Source organism: Chlorella variabilis (genome assembly GCF_000147415.1).
Source record: "Chlorella variabilis unplaced genomic scaffold CHLNCscaffold_2, whole genome shotgun sequence".
Classification (NCBI taxonomy): domain Eukaryota; kingdom Viridiplantae; phylum Chlorophyta; class Trebouxiophyceae; order Chlorellales; family Chlorellaceae; genus Chlorella; species Chlorella variabilis.
The window spans coordinates 1,397,930-1,413,023 of NW_005435086.1; the positions used below are offsets into that span (position 1 = coordinate 1,397,930).

The 15,094-nt window shown below is 66.2% G+C and overlaps 4 protein-coding genes across 4 annotated transcripts in view; all 4 read left to right on the top strand.

The window, feature by feature from the left end:
* Positions 1 to 38: 38 nt before the first annotated feature.
* On the top strand, positions 39 to 2,865 carry CHLNCDRAFT_55978 (hypothetical protein; the record flags this gene model as incomplete). Its single annotated transcript, XM_005851155.1, has 8 exons — positions 39 to 443; positions 638 to 869; positions 1,001 to 1,137; positions 1,290 to 1,469; positions 1,637 to 1,796; positions 1,959 to 2,101; positions 2,282 to 2,611; positions 2,779 to 2,865. The coding sequence occupies exons 1-8, from the start codon at positions 57 to 59 to the stop codon at positions 2,863 to 2,865; spliced, it is 1,656 nt and encodes a 551-aa protein (XP_005851217.1). The 5' UTR covers positions 39 to 56.
* A 2,323-nt stretch (positions 2,866 to 5,188) lies between these two features.
* Positions 5,189 to 11,508, top strand: CHLNCDRAFT_137916 (hypothetical protein; the record flags this gene model as incomplete). The annotated part of the gene is made up of 21 exons (XM_005851156.1): positions 5,189 to 5,234; positions 5,359 to 5,630; positions 5,739 to 5,900; positions 6,098 to 6,262; positions 6,412 to 6,597; positions 6,703 to 6,872; positions 7,031 to 7,172; positions 7,386 to 7,910; positions 8,058 to 8,197; positions 8,326 to 8,350; positions 8,443 to 8,494; positions 8,632 to 8,734; positions 8,855 to 8,981; positions 9,080 to 9,215; positions 9,352 to 9,484; positions 9,576 to 9,766; positions 9,900 to 10,086; positions 10,236 to 10,434; positions 10,583 to 10,929; positions 11,129 to 11,239; positions 11,364 to 11,508. 21 exons carry the CDS (start codon positions 5,189 to 5,191, stop codon positions 11,506 to 11,508), a joined length of 3,564 nt encoding a protein of 1,187 aa, XP_005851218.1.
* A 657-nt stretch (positions 11,509 to 12,165) lies between these two features.
* On the top strand, positions 12,166 to 14,068 carry CHLNCDRAFT_49957 (hypothetical protein; the record flags this gene model as incomplete). Its single annotated transcript, XM_005851157.1, has 7 exons — positions 12,166 to 12,226; positions 12,487 to 12,533; positions 12,779 to 12,887; positions 13,031 to 13,141; positions 13,278 to 13,492; positions 13,598 to 13,837; positions 13,967 to 14,068. 7 exons carry the CDS (start codon positions 12,166 to 12,168, stop codon positions 14,066 to 14,068), a joined length of 885 nt encoding a protein of 294 aa, XP_005851219.1.
* Positions 14,069 to 14,859: 791 nt separating this feature from the next.
* CHLNCDRAFT_137918 (hypothetical protein) overlaps positions 14,860 to 15,094 on the top strand; it is a gene marked incomplete at both ends in the record, with an annotated part of 1,255 nt that continues 1,020 nt past the window's right edge. The window contains one exon of the mRNA XM_005851158.1: positions 14,860 to 14,920. Within this exon, the coding sequence (XP_005851220.1) occupies positions 14,860 to 14,920 (61 nt within the window). The remainder of the gene's footprint in view (positions 14,921 to 15,094) is intronic.

Genomic DNA, 15,094 nt, shown 5'->3' on the forward strand with positions numbered 1-15,094 from the left:
CAAACCGATGTGCATGCGCTTTGCAATTGACTTCCTCACTTCAACTGCCCAGCAACATGCTGTTGCGGTGCCCGCTGCTCTCGCTGCGGCTGCCCTCAGCAGGGCGGGCTGGCCTGCGGGCCACGCCTTCGGTGCTGCAGTGGTGGTCTAGCAGCCATGCACGATCCTTTGTAGCGGCCAGGCCAGCGGCAGCGGCGGTGGAGGTGGCGGAGCAGGCGAGCACCAGTGGTCAGCAGCAGCCAGTGGAGGGCCCGGCTTACCGCGCCTACATAGACTTCAAGTCTCTGAGAGACAATGTGGAGGCAGTGGCGGCCAATTGCCGCAACCGGCTATCGAAAGCCGACCCCCACCTCGTGGCCCGGCTCTACGAGGAGTATGTGGGGGCGCAGCAGGAGACGGACAAGCTGCGGGCGGCACGCAATGAAAACAGCGGCGCGATGAAGGTGAGCGCTGCCGCCGCCTGCCGCCGGTGCCAGCCTCCGCTGCCGCCTGGAGATTGGCCCTGCAAGGTGGCTTGCTGAATGCACCTAGCGCTCGGCGGGATGCGTGGAGGTATGGCTACCACATGCGGCTGCATGCATGCGCATCTGCATTCCATGGCCGCCGATTGCAGCGCTGCCCATGCTGTCTCCTGCAGGGCAAGCTGGATCCGGAGCAGCGTGCGGCGCTGATTGAGCGGGGCAAGCAGATCAAGGAGGGGCTGGAGGGGCTGGAGGCGCGGCTGGAGGCGCTGGAGGCGGAGCTGCAGCGAGAGGGCCAGCGCCTGCCCAACATGACGCACCCAGGCGCGTGCGGCAGGCGGCATGGCAGCCGAGTGGCCAGCGATGAGCTGGCTGGGGCTCCTTTCTCGACTGGGCAGTCGCAATGCCGTGCCGTGCTACTCCACCTGCCGGCAATTCTGGGCAAGCTGCGGGCAGCACCTTGTTCCCCGCTGCACCGTGCATCACTCGTTGTTGCGAAGCTGATGTGCGCCGCCGCCCGCTGGCGTCCCCTGGCGCAGACGTCCCCATCGGCGGCGAGGAGGCGTCGGCGGTGCTGGCCACGGTGGGCCAGCGCCCCGCCTTTGACTTCCCGGTGAAGGACCACCTGCAGCTGGGGGAGGAGCTGGACCTGATCGACTTTGAGACCGGCGGCGTGGTGCGCGGGGGGGGTGGCGGGGCTGCCGCTGTTCCTGCTGCTGCCCACAGCTGGGCTAGTTGGGCTGCTTGGGGTGGCTGATGTGCAAGGTGGCCTTGCGCATCACCAGCGCATCCGCCACCGTGTGCATCACCTGCTGTGGCGGGCTGCAGGTCAGCGGCGCCAAGTTTTACTACCTGCGCAACGAGGCGGCGCTGCTGGAGCTGGCGCTGGTGAACTGGACGATGCAGCGGGTGGTGGCGGCGGGGTTCACGCCCATCATCACGCCCGACCTGGTGCGGGAGTCGGTGTTCGAAAAGTGCGGCTTCCAGCCGCGCGCCGACAACACGCAGGTGGGCCGGGCTGACGCGGCGAGGGAGGCGGCTCGTGGAGGGGTTGGGTGGGCAGGTCATTCCACGGCCCTTCCATCCTGTGCCTTTCTTAGCCAGAGCGAGCCGGAACGCGCCCTCACCCGCTCTGTTACGCCCGCCCTGGCCCCGCCCCTGCCTGCCTGCCGCAGATCTACAGCGTGCAGGACAGCGCCATGTGCCTGACGGGTACCGCCGAGATCCCGCTGGGCGGGGTGGCCATGGACCGGATCCTGGCCGAGGCGCAGCTGCCGCTCAGGATGGCCGCCTTTGGGCACTGCTTCCGCACAGAGGCGGGGGCCGCGGGGTCGGGTGCGTGGTCAAGCGCCGGCTGGCCTGCGGGGACACACAGCCGGCTGGAAGGTTCCCGCGCCTCTTGAGGATCTGCCTTCTGCCCGCCCGCTTGCCTTGCTGCCTGCTTGCCCCACTGACGAACCCATGCCCACGCACACCCCCTTGGCCCGTTCCCCGCAGCCAGCAAGGGCCTGTACCGGGTGCACCAGTTCAGCAAGGTGGAGATGTTTGTGGTGTGCACGCCCGAGCAGAGCGATGCGGTGCACCAGCAGCTGCTGGATCTGGAGGTCGGGCTGTTCTCAGACCTGGGCCTGCACTTCAAGGTGGGGCGGGCTGCCTGGGGGCTGATAGGGGCTCTGGGGATGGGGTCATGTGCTTGACGGGGCGCCCGGTGCCACAGCGGCAAGCCATGGTGCTGCCTGCCTGCTGCGGGCGGCCCTCGCTGCCCGACTCCCCAGCCAGCCCTCGCTGCTGACGCTGCCTCGCTGCCCCCGCCTCGTCAGGTGCTGGACATGGCCAGCCATGACCTGGGGGCGCCTGCGTACCGCAAGTATGACATCGAGGCCTGGATGCCCGGTATGGAGCGGTACGGCGAGATCTCCTCGGCCTCCAACTGCACAGACTACCAGAGCCGGCGCCTCAACATCCGGTACCGCCCAGCAGCCGACGAGGCAGCAGCAGAGGCGGCGGCGGCCGCGGGCGGCAACGGCAAGGGCGGCAAGAAGAAGGGCGGCGGCGCGCGCAAGGTGCCCACCCAGTTTGCGCACACGCTCAACGCCACCGCCTGCGCCGTGCCGCGCATGATTGTGGCCATCCTGGAGAACTACCAGCAGGTGGGGCAGGGGTGGTTGGTGTTGGTGGGGAGGGTGGAGGGCACACATGAACATGATGCTTGTGATGTGAAAACCTGTTGCATGGAGGCGGGCAGCTCGCGGCCGGCAGCTACGTGACGCTCGCCTTGAGACCCGTGCGCTGCCTTGCCTGCTGCCTGCTGCCACAGGCGGACGGCACGGTGCTGATCCCGGAGGTGCTGCGGCCGTTTATGATGGGGATGGAAGTCATCCGGCCCAAGAAGGTGGCTGCGTGAGGGAGGCCCAGCCACAGCCACCACCTCCCTGCTCCTACTTTCTGCTGCCTCCCTTCCCTGCTATTTACCCAACACTGAGCGCTTCCAGGACATTCTTTAGGAACAAGCACTGTCATACATTTGCCCCGTTCCCGACAGCCAGGAAGGCTGGCCATGGCCGCACGACTCCTCATGCAAAGCGCTCCAGCCTGTGCTGGTTCTTCGCCGCCAGCGCCGTCAGCTGCTTGGCATCCCCCCAAAAGTGCAGCAGCACGTGCTCCGCCAGCTGGCGCTCCTCCTGCGCCTGAGTCCGCCTGATCACCTCGTCCAGCACGGCGTTGGCTTGCAGGGTCAGGGCATCGTGCGCCGCCGCCACCTCCCTCACCTGCTCCAGCAGCTGCGGCGGGCTCAACTGCGGCAGCCCGGCGGCGCTGGTGCCATCCTTGCTGCCATAGAGGACGCCCGCCAGCTGGGCGACCACAGCATGCTGGGCGGGCAGGATGCTGACATGCACCTGCTCTGCCAGCTGTTGCAGCTCGGCACGGCACGTCAGCAGCTGCTCAGCCATCGGCAGCATGTCAGGGTCGCTCCCCTGCCCCGATGCTGCAGACAGCTCAGCTGCGCATGCTGTCGCTGCTGGTGCCGATCCTGTGTCGCCACTTGTTGCCCCAGGCTGCCGCTGGTGCGGCGCTTGCTGTGCCTGCTCCTGGTAACCAGGCAGCCGCTCCAGCGCTGCCTGCACCACCGACTCAGCATCCTCCTGAGCTGCCGCAGCAGCAGCCTGCATCTGCTGCAGCATCGCTTGCTCGTGCTGCAGCAGCTGGCTGACCAGCAGCTGCCTTGCCAGGTGCCTGGTGAGCATGTTCAACACCTGGACAGCACAGCAGGAGTGCATCTTGAGAGGCATGTTGGCCGGCAGTGGTCCAACTGAGCCCAGATTTTAAGCACGCTGCGCGGCCAAGGTGCAAGCTTTCCCCCACCCCACCCCGCCCACCTGGTGCTTGACCTCCACCCGCTGCATTAACATGGCCTGCCGCTGCTGACACTGCTCCTCCAGGGCCTCGGCCCCTGCTGCCGTGGCTGCCGCAGCCTCTGCCGCCGCCTGCGCCTGCGGCAGGCTGGCATCACGCTTGCGCACCAGGCTCGCCACCTCAGCCTCCAGATCCGAGGTGCTGTAGCCCAGGCTGGCGGCGGCGCTGGCAGCCGGCGCCTGCAGCACTTCCAGTTCAGCTTGCAGCCTGCAAAGGGTGGGGCCGGCATTGTTGCCTGCGTTAGCTAAACAAGGGGAGCCTGGCTCTAACGATGCGACATGCCTTCCAGGGTCGGGGCTTGCCGCCTGGACTGGCAGTCCGCCAGCCACCGCACCTGGCCAGCTCTGCCTCCTCCTCCACCCGCAGCCACTCCCCTTTGCACACGCAGCTCTGCAGCTGCTCCAGCTCCCGGCACTGCAGCTGGTGGCGGTGTGCCGCCGCCGCCTCGCCATCTCCGCTGTTTGGGAAGTGATGCTGCACATAGCCTGCCAGGCCATCCAGCAGCGCGCTGCATGCCCTGGCATAGCTGTCGGGCACGCCCACGCTGAGCAGCGGCCATGACGGGTGCTGCGCGCTGCTGCTGCCTGCTGTGGCGCCGCCAACCGACAGGCAGTTAAGGTGAGCCGCGAGCGCCGCCAGGGAGGCACCGATGGCCTCATGCTGCTGCCCCGCGGCTGCACAAGCCTCATCCAGCTGGTGCAGCAGTTCCTGCTGGCATTCCGCTTGGCACTGCAGCTCCGCAGCCACCCGCTGCTCCTCCAACTGCAGCTCGCGGTGCACGGCCTGCAGCGCCTCGGCCCGCTGCGGCGCCTCGTCCGCCGATGCACCCGGGGCGGCAGGGGCGGCCCAACCGCGCGCCACCAGCTCCTCCACCGCGTTGGGCTCGGCCTGCTGGCTGCCAGGGGCCACTGCCGCCCCACTCCGCGCTCCGTCAGCCCGCTCTGTCATCACCTGCAGAGTTTATTTTGCGCCAAACTTGCAGACCGGGCAGCAGGCGCTGGAACAGGATTGGCAGGGTGTCCAGGAGTTAGACAGACGGGAAATGTGACACGCTGCCAGCTCGGAGCTTCGCTGGGAAGGAGAGCCGGGGGCTCGCAGGAGCCTTTCATCCCCCTTCAGACTGGCTTGGAATCGCCTCTACTTCACCCCCAGTGCGAGCTGCTCGGCCTGCGTGTTGGGCGCGCGCGTCGAAAATGGATCGCAGCTCCTGTCGCCTTTGAGGCTCGTCCATTGCCCTGCGGCGATACCAAGCGATCATGCCACTTACTGGTTGGCAGCAGCTGGCCTGGCTGCTTCATAGCCACCGCAGCGCTATGGAGCTGGCTCTGGCGGCTCTCATATTAGCCTGGCTGCTCACAAGTAGGTAGCGGGGCGCCTGGGATCACCTGGTGAACGGCTGCAGCAGCGGGTGCTGTCTCCAACGCCGCCCCTCGCCGGCACCCCACCCGCGGCCCAACCTTCGCTCACCCGCCTGGCTTTGCAGAGACGAGCACGTCGCTGCTGGGCAATGTGCCGTTGGCTTTGGTGGCGCTGCTGAGCCTGCGCTGGCTGTTTGCTCGGCTGGAGCGGCAGCAGCGCGCACGGCTGCTGGCAGCGCGGGCAGGGCGGGCGTGGCGGCGTGACCTGCCACCCGCCACACCGGCCCCGACGTTTGTGCCGCCGTCGGGCGCCAAGCCCGACGCCTGGCGCAAGTTTGTGCGGGCGCCCGTGGTGGAAGAAGCGTGGGTGCGCTTCTGCGGCAGCATCGTGCAGGAGGTAGGTGCTGTGGGGGTGGCGACGTCTGGGCCGGCGCTGCCGCAACCGCGCTCCAACCGGCGGCTCTGGCGTTTCCCCACAGCGTATCCCGCTCGCTGCCTGTTGCAGTTCATCTACGACATCTGGTACAGCACCATCACGCCAGACATGGAGTTCCCGGCGGAGGTGCGGCGCCTGCTCAACAGCGGTTTTGGCCAGCTGGCGCAGCGTGCACGCCAGCTGGACCTGCGCCTGGTGATGAACGACCTGGCAGAGCTGTTCATGGAGCAGGTGGGCTGCCGCTGCTCAAGCTGGAGAAGCTCTGGACCCGTGCGGAGATATGCGGGGGCTGGGCTGACAGATTGGCAGGCGCTGAAGGATGGGCACGCTGCTGTGCAGAGCCGCGCCGGCCCCTCAGCCGCCTTGCACCCAGCATGCGCCGTCCCATGCCCGTGCCGTCGTCCTGCCTGAACCTTGCTTCTGTGCAGCTGGAGCTGTACCGCGACACGCGGGAAAGCATCCTGCTGGCCACCCAGCAGCCCACCGTGCTGCGGGACATGAGCGCCGCGGCGCGGGACAGAGCCTTCCAGCGGGAGATGCGGGCCGAGAAGAACCTGCACCCCGCGCTGCAGACGCCCGACGGACACTACAAGGTGCACCCGGCGGGGTGATGCTGGGTGGAGCTGATGCCAACTGCCAACTCCTGGCCATCATGGCAGTGCATGAAGCAGCCTGTACCCCCAGGCGTCTCACGTGTATGTGCCTGAATGTGCCTGCTGTGTGCGCGCCGCCTTGTGTGCAGTACCTGAGGGCAGTGGCGGAGGGGGCGGTGGCATACCTGCTGGACGTGCAGGACCTGCAGCGCACCGCGGCGCGCTCCGTCTGCCGCGAGCTGCTCGCCTCCTGCGTGTTCCGCCCCCTGCTGGGCTACTGCTCCCCTTACTACGCCAACAAAGCGCTCTACGCGCTGATGCGGGAGGCGCGCCCGGTGGGTGTGGCAGGGGGTGCCTGGCAACCGCTTGGTGCATTGGCAAGGCCCTCCTGCGCTGCAACGGATGCCCATGCCGCCGCTCAATTGCACCGCTGCCTGCAGATGCGTGCCATCGGGCAGAAGGAGGCGGAGGAGGTCAGCGCGGCGCTGGCCATGTCTCGCAGCGAGGCCATGCGGGGGCACTGGGAGTTTGAGCAGCGGCTGCTTCACCATGTGGAGGCCGAGGACTCGGCGCTGCTCAAGCTCCGGGAAGTGCGCCACCGCCTGCGCAGGTTGGTGCCTCCTCCTGTGCCGCTGCCATGCCCGTCACTGGTGCTGTGGGGCAGGATCTGTGCATGAGCTGCCGCTGAAAGGCACTGCGCCAGTGGCTGAGCTCCTGGTCTGGTTTCCTTGCCCATCTGACCTGGCATGGGCTGCACCCCTGCCGCAGCAAGCTGTCTGCTCAGTACTCCCGCTCTAGATCAATGGACATGCTGCCAGCCAAGGTAGAGGCTAATGAACAGCAGCACCAGCAGTCATTGCAGAGGCAGCGACAGCAGGAGCAGCAGGAGCAGCAGGAGGAGGAGCATGGCGTGCACCCACGCTCGCGTTCCTGCTCGCCAGTCGTTGAGTCGCCGGCTGCCAGCAAGGGCAGCACCAGCGGCGCCCCCGACGCAGTAGCAACAGCTGGAGCAGCAGCTTCTTTGAGCGCTGTTGACAGCTCAGCAGCCAGCAGCTACCTTGATCGTGGCAGGCAGGCATTGGTTGGCGGCCAGCAGCGGCCGCCGCGACCGCCACCGCTGCAGGTGCAGCAGCAGCAGGCGGAGCAGCGGTCACCCTTTGATGTTTTCAATGTGGCCTCAGCCGTGGCGGCAGTGCTGATGCCTCGCGCCAGCGCGGCAGCAGCACAGCAGCAGCAGGACGCTGGGGGCGAGGATTGCCACGACACGCCCCGGCTGGCGTCGAGCTCAGGCGGCTGGCGTCTGCCGGCTGCTCTCAGCGGCCTGCTGCAGCAGCGGGGGCGGCAGTCGGCAGAGGCGGAGGAGGCGGCGCTGCTGGCGGGGGGCAGCGGCGACGGGGATGGCTGGGAGTCGGTGGAGGCCAGCGAGGCCTCTCTCACGCTGCCCACCCGCCGCGACTTCAGCAGCGCTCACTTGTTGGCACCTCTGGTGGACCAAGCCGCGGTGGCAGGCGTCACGCCGCGCACCATGAGCAGCAGCAGCAGCGCCAGCTGCGGCACGATGCGGGCTGGGTTCTCTGGCGCTGCACGCGCCAAGGTGGTAGCTGCCGACCTGAACACCACCGGCTCCAAGGATTATGTGGAGTTCAAGGTGGGCGCTGCTGCCCCATCTCCCCATTTGAAGCACACTGGGCGCGCGCTAGCTCTGCAAGCCTACATTTCTGTATCTGGCTGACAGCCTGCACTGCCATCTAGCCATTCATCTGCCACTGACGCCACCGCCGCGCGCTGCCTGCAGATCCGAGTGGCTGACAACTCGGATGAGTGGACGGTGTCGCGTCGGTACCGCAACTTTGAGTCGCTGCACAGGCAGCTCAGGATGTACCCCACGTACCGCCTCAAACTGCCGCCCAAGCGCATCTTTGTGCACTCCAACAAGTAAGGCGGGCAGAGGCACAACGCTGCGGTTGCCCTGCATCTGCCATCTCGCATGCCGGCCGCCGCCTGCACATCGCTGACACGCCTGTTGCCGTCTGCCCTGGCTCATCACCTTGCCTGACATGCAGCGTGGAGTTTGTGGAGGAGCGGCGGGTGAGTGTGCGGCAATCTGACAATGACATTTGTCGATGTGCATGCGCGTCAGCGCCACCCTGAGCAGGCCCCTCCTGGCTAACCTGCTGCAGGAGGGCCTGGACAAGTACCTTCAGGCGGTGCTGGCTCACGACTTCCTCTCCCGTCAGTGCCCCAGCTGCTGCTAGCCCAGCTGCCTGCTGCGGCCAGCGTGTGCACATGTTGAGCTGGCTGCCCAAGTCAGGAAGGCAACTGCTCTCTTCCAAACGTGCCTCCCTGCCTGCCTCCCTGCCCGTCTGCAGAGTGCGCAGATCTGTATGAGTTCCTCCGCGCAGGCAGCCAGCTGTACGAGCTCGCCTCGCCACCGCCGCCACAGCGCATGCAGACGCTCAGAAAGGCAGCCAGGTGGGGCGCGCCACCAGGATGCTGCTCTGCATGCATGCTGGCTTGTCTGTTCGCAGATGATGCCTGTTCAGGCGATGGGGCGATTCATGGGTCAGCTGCATCTGCACTGCCTGCTTGCAGCGTGATCGACAAGCAGCAGCAGCTCAAGATGCTGGGCGGTTTGAGCCGCGCCGTGCTGGACAGCACGCACAGCGTGGGCCGTGGCATTACGTCCGCATCTGGTGCTGTCGCCGGCTCTGTGAAGCAGGTGGGGCTTGGGCGTTGCTCAACGTATATGGGCCGTGTCCGAGCAACCCTTGACAGCCTGAGACTGGTTTGAGTGGATGCGCCGCCTCCCGGCTGCAGGGAGTGTCGGAGCTGGCCACAGCCTCCTCCAAGGGCGTGGTGCGGGTGACCCACGGTGTAGCTGGGGCGGCAGGGGCTGCAGCAGGCGCTGTCAAGGGTGCCCTGACAGGCTCGGCCGCCTCTGAGATGCAGCCAGGTAGGGCATGTTGCAGTGCAGGGCTGGGAGATGAGCTCTGCGCGTTTTGCTTGCCAAGCGTGCCCAGAACCTGCTGCCCTCCACCTTGTTTCTTGCCGGCATGCCCCACCCTGCCCTGCTTTGCCCTGCCTGGTAGGCCTGGCTCGCCGAGTGAAGAGCGTGCCCAGCGCTCTGGATCGTGTCAGCAGCAGCAGCATCGAGGAGGCAGCTGCAGCAGCTGTGGCACAGCGGGGCAGCTCTGGCAGTGCACTCACGCAAGAGAAGGGCAGGTGAGCAGGCATGCCGGGTGGCATTCAATGATTGCTGCTGGCATCCAATTGCCTGGCTTCTCAAAGGTTCTCCACTCCTGCTGCTGTGCAGCGGGTTTCTTGACAGGGCAAACAAGGTCAGCTTCCGCATGCGTCGCACGATGAGCAGGGATCCAGCGCAGCAGCAGACGGAACCCAGCGGTCACAGCGGCAGCGCCAGCAGCATAGACAGCGAGCAGCTGGCGGAGCAGCAGGATGGCCATGCTCTTACCATCGGGCAGGCGCCGAGCGCCTCGCTGCCGGGTGAGCATGGCTGGGCTGAATTCAAGCTGCACGAGGTGCCTGGCCTGCCTCTGCTGACTTGCCAGGGTGATTCCCACTCTCCCGTCTGACCTGCTGTTGCACCTACTCTTTCGCCTGCTGTCTCTGTCTGCAGCCTCACCCGGCAAGAAGTCCTCCAAGCTGTTCAGCGGGCTGCGCCGCAACAAGAGCCGCTCTGCATCCCCCACCAAGCAGCCACGTGAGCGCTCGCCCGCTCGCAAGCCGCGGCGCATCGGCGAGACCAGCAGCTCTGGAGGCAGCGGGCACGACAGCGGCGAGGGCCCAGCACTGGCCAGCAGCAGGTGGGGTGGGCGCTTGTTGGCTGCGCAGCACGGGTGGAGGCTGGGAGACGTGAAGGCCTGGCGAAGGGCGGGGCTTGCTATCTGCTCCTGCGAGCCAGCCACACCGCCAGTCCCCAACACATGGCCCTTGGCCTGTGCTGCTGCTGCAGGGGTGGCGCAGAGGAGAGCGTGCCGGCGCACCTGGCCTCGTCGCTGCGCATCTCCTCCCCGGGCCCCGCCTCGCCGCTGGCCTCCTTCCCTGTGGAGCCCTCGCTGGAACTGGACGACTGCGCAGGCATCTCCGCGCCGCTGTACGAGATGGTGGACTGCGTCTTCATGCTGCAGATGCGGGGCTTCTTCCGGCGCCAGGTGCGGGGCAGGGGAGCCGCGCGCCCTGCGGCGCACCTGCGCGCTGTGGCACGCAGCGCACATGGCGGCGGCACAGCCAGTGCCCATGCCTGCTCGTCTGCTGAGTGCGGCACCGAGCGTGCGCTGGTGCTCCACCCGGGGAGTGCAGGTGTTTGCGGTGGCGCGGCAGGCACTGTCGCTGGTGGCGGGCGAGGCCATCGACGCCTACCTCACATCCAAGCTGCGCCTGCTGCGCCAACAGCACACCATCGGCCGCATCATCAGCCAGATCCAGGCCAGCCTGTGGCCGGGAGGCGTGTGGTACCAGTACACGCCAGCGGCCCAGGCCCTGGCTGCAGCGGCGGCGCAGCGCCAGCAGGCGCAGCAGCAGCAGCAGCAGCAGCAGCAGCATGGCCCGGCAGCGGGCAACCAGGCGGGCACGGCCCCAGCACCTGGTAGCGGCGGCAGATACGTGCGGCCGGCGGGCATGGACCCCGCCAAGTTCCTGGAGCCGGGGTGGGTGATAGGAGGAGGGGAGGGGGCCAGCGGTGCGGAGGGCCACGCCAGTTGCATGTCCAGCACATGCTGCAGAGAGCCTGCCACCCTGGGGCCCCCTGCCGCCCAGCGCAACCCGTGCAGCATGCTTGCGGCTCTTGCCGGTGTAGCTGACGTCTTGCCTTGCTCGTGCATGCTGGCTGGCTGGCGGGGGCAGCAGGGGGCCGCCGCCGCTGGACGAGGACGAGATCCGGGAGGCGGTGGAGGCGCTGCTGCTGCGCCGCGCCCCCACCGCGCTGGTGCGGCTGATTGGCAAGAATGCATATGCCAGGTGAGGGGAGCAGGAAAGCTTGGCCAAGGGCTGCCTACTTGCCCGCTGTTTGCCGTGCCCACGCCGTGGTGCCAACGCGCCCATCCCCACCTGGCTGCCGCGCCTGCCCTCTGCACGGCTGCAGCGGCACGCGGGACCTGTTTGACATGCTGCAGTCCCAGACCTACTGCCACCACCTGGGGTACGGCATGCTGGAGATTGCCATGGTGCACCTGTTCCCGGAGCTCAAGTCCCTGTTCAGGACGCTGCAGCATGGCGGGCTGAGCTAGGCAGCGGAAGGAGACTCCCTCCAGCTCTGCTGCGCTGGGAACCCATTTTTGATGCTCTCTGCCGCTTTGCTCACCCACTGACTGGCTCGCCTTGTTGCTCCAGCCCATCCTGCTGCCATCATGTTCCATAAATTTCCTGTCCATGCCTGTCCGCTACCAACTTTCATTTGTTTCAGCAAGAATGCCCATGCCTGGTGGTACCCCTAACCACTTTGCAACAGAAAATGCAACACATATTCTCGCCAATACCACCCTCAAGCTAGATCTGTCAGAGGCTGCAATGCATGCCGTTTCAGCTACCCAAGCATATGCATTGAATGGCTCCTGGATGGCGGGAAGCCAGCATAGGTTGCTATCTCTCCCACCAGAGATTCGTCGCCATCGGACCACGGGCACTCCGCCCCGCGCTCGCAAAAGAGCTTACAACGGCTGGCGATCCACAAATTGGGGCGCTAGCCGCCAAAACTGCCAATGTTGTCGTGGACGAATAGCCACCGATGCTGGGCCTGCTGCCATTGGTGGGGGGATGAGAGAGTCCTTGGCTTCCCTCTCCAACACCTTTTCTACCCCTTCTGCCGCCCTTCTCGACCCAGCCTCTCCACATCCACCCCGACCCAGGCCTTGCAAGCCCCCAGGAGACGCTACAGGACGGGCAGCATGCAGCAGAAGGCGTTCATCCTGCTTGTGGCGGGCCTTGCGCTGCTGGCGCGCCCCGCGGGTGAGTCCATTGCCCATCACCGCCGCCTGCAGCAAGGCATTGCGCTTGCAGCGTCGGCATCGCGCGGTGTGCGGATGCGGCGCAAGATCCTGCGCTCACAGCCACAGCCCCACCATGCGCAGCCCGATCATGCATGTGTGATGTGCGGAGGGTGAGGGTTCAGCGGGCAGTGGCCCCAATGGGGAGGATCGGGCTCCCTCGTGGTCCGCATGTGTCCGACGCGTCTGACCCGCAGCCCTGTCCTCGCCCCCCTGCCGCAGCCGCTCACTGCAACTACCTGATCGAGAAGGGCGACAACCTGTACGACGTGAGTGGGTGGTGCCGCCCACCATGCATGCAGATGCCGCTCGAAACGCCATGCCGCAAAATTGACCGCCAGCGCGGCCATCCGCTCCCTCTCCTGCACCTCTCCTTCTCCGCCTGTCGGGAGTGCGAGCACATATTGGCCCTTTGTTTGAGGTGTGGGTACATGACTCCTCCTGCCTGTCTGCAAGCGCCACTGCCGCTCACCACCCCGCCCGCTGCTGCGCCTCCTTGCTCCCTCCGACGCAGATTGCCGAGAACAATGGCTTCAATGAGACCGAGTTGATGAAGCTCAACCCCAGCATCACCGACCCCGAGCTCATCTTCGAGGGCGACACCCTGCGCTTGCCGTGCAAGGGTGAGGCAGCACAGCCTGGCCTTCGCCAGACCCCTGCCTTGTCTTGCCCCGCGGTGCTGCCAGCCAGTCCAGGCCCCTGCCCCCCCCCTGCGGCCCCGTGCTGCCGACCGCTGATCTCCTTCGTCCTGATGCTCCTGCTGCAGGTGGTGACGACGAGAAGGGCGACAGCATCTTCGACCTGCTGCAGCACCGCACCGACATGTCCACCCTCTTTGCCGCCCTGGCCTCTGTGGGCATGCTGGAGGACCTGCAGGGTGAGTGCAAGTGCAGCGCTGCGTGGCCTGCCGTTGTGCAGTGCTCAGTCTGCTTGGCACGTTGATGATGCTCCTGTTCCCGGCCGCATGTCCTGCTCATCTCCGCTGCACCGCCCTGTTCCCTGCGTGCCTGCAGACGGCGACCTGGATGCCACCCTGTTTGCCCCCACCGACAAGGCCTTTGAGGCTCTGCTGAAGCAGCTGAAGCTGACTGCCGCCCAGCTGCTGAACGACACCGCCCTGGTCCAGGATGTGCTGGCCTACCACGTCATCCCCGGCGATGCCCTGGACGCCGACGACCTGAAGAACGGCAAGAGCTACAGCACCATGCTCAAGGGCAAGAAGCTCAAGGTGGGGGTGGGGTGCAGCACAGCGACGCATCTGCAGGCATGGCCCTGGTTTCTCGCACACTCATCCTTCCCCTGCCACTCTGCTGCCCTCCCTGGTTTGCTGCAGATCAAGAAGAACGACGAGGGCGTGTTTGTGCTGACCGTGGCCGGCCAGGAGGTGCCCGTGAAGATTGCCGACCTGGAGGCGGGTGACGCCATTGTGCACGTGATCGACGAGGTGCTGCTGCCGCTGGAGAGCGAGGGCGGCAAGGCCCCCGCGCCCTCCCCCTCCAAGCCCACCACCCCCACCGGCGACGGCTGCACCTACACCGTCAAGGAGGGCGACACCCTGTTCGACATTGCCGCGGTGAGGGGGGCATGTGCACGGGATGGCTTGGATGTGGGAGCTGCTCAGCCCCACGCTCCCTTTCCTTGCCGACGTCCTCACCACTCACCTCCCCGGCCCCCCGGCCCCCGCCTGCTTCCCGCCCCGCAGAAGTACGACACCACCCTGGAGGACCTGGTGGCGCTGAACAAGCAGATTGAGGACCCCGAGCTCATCCTGCCCGGCGACGAGATCAAGCTGAAGGAGTGCTGAGGGTGAAGCGACTTGCGCCCGGCGTGCAAGATGTCGGCAGCGACCCCCTGCTGCCTTTGCGCTTGTGACCAGTCCTGAGCACCACAGCAAATGAGAGTTCCCTTGCTGCAATTCCCTGATTTATGATTTGTTGCTCCTTGCACACCAAACAAATCCTGTGCCGGTCTGCGATTTTTGCCACCACTGAGCCCCGCTTTCATTTCAGAACATGCATCAGTGACACAAGTCGTGACGGTCATAAAATATACCATGTCTAATGCTCATCTGAGGACAATCCTTTGGAATCAAGGTGCTGCTACATGCGGCAGGGATGGCAGGCTGCGAGAGTGGCTTGCTGACCGGTACATGAAGAGGACAGCCAGCCTGCATGACAAAGCCCTGGTGGTGGAACCAGCTGCACCGCAGAGTAATAAGGTCCCAGGTGTCCAATGTCTGCACAGGTCTGTGCATGCGCCTCCCTTAGCAAGAGAAGCCGCTTGTGCCTGCAGATCAATCTGCATTGATGGCGGCGCAGATTGTGCGGCCTTGCACATTGCACCCGCCCTGCGTGGTTTTGAGCGGACAGTGAATTGAGGCCCAGACTGTGACCCGTGCATGCTCCCGTGCGGCATTTGGTGGTTCAACGTGCTGGGCGTGATGAGCATGCTGGGGTCCAGAGGTCATGAGTGCTCCCAGGCCTCTCACTACCACATCTTTTCTACCCCTTCTGCCGCCCTTCTCGACCCAGCCTCTCCACATCCACCCCGACCCAGGCCTTGCAAGCCCCCAGGAGACGCTACAGGACGGGCAGCATGCAGCAGAAGGCGTTCATCCTGCTTGTGGCGGGCCTTGCGCTGCTGGCGCGCCCCGCGGGTGAGTCCATTGCCCATCACCGCCGCCTGCAGCAAGGCATTGCGCTTGCAGCGTCGGCATCGCGCGGTGTGCGGATGCGGCGCAAGATCCTGCGCTCACAGCCACAGCCCCACCATGCGCAGCCCGATCATGCATGTGTGATGTGCGGAGGGTGAGGGTCAGCGGGCAGTGGCC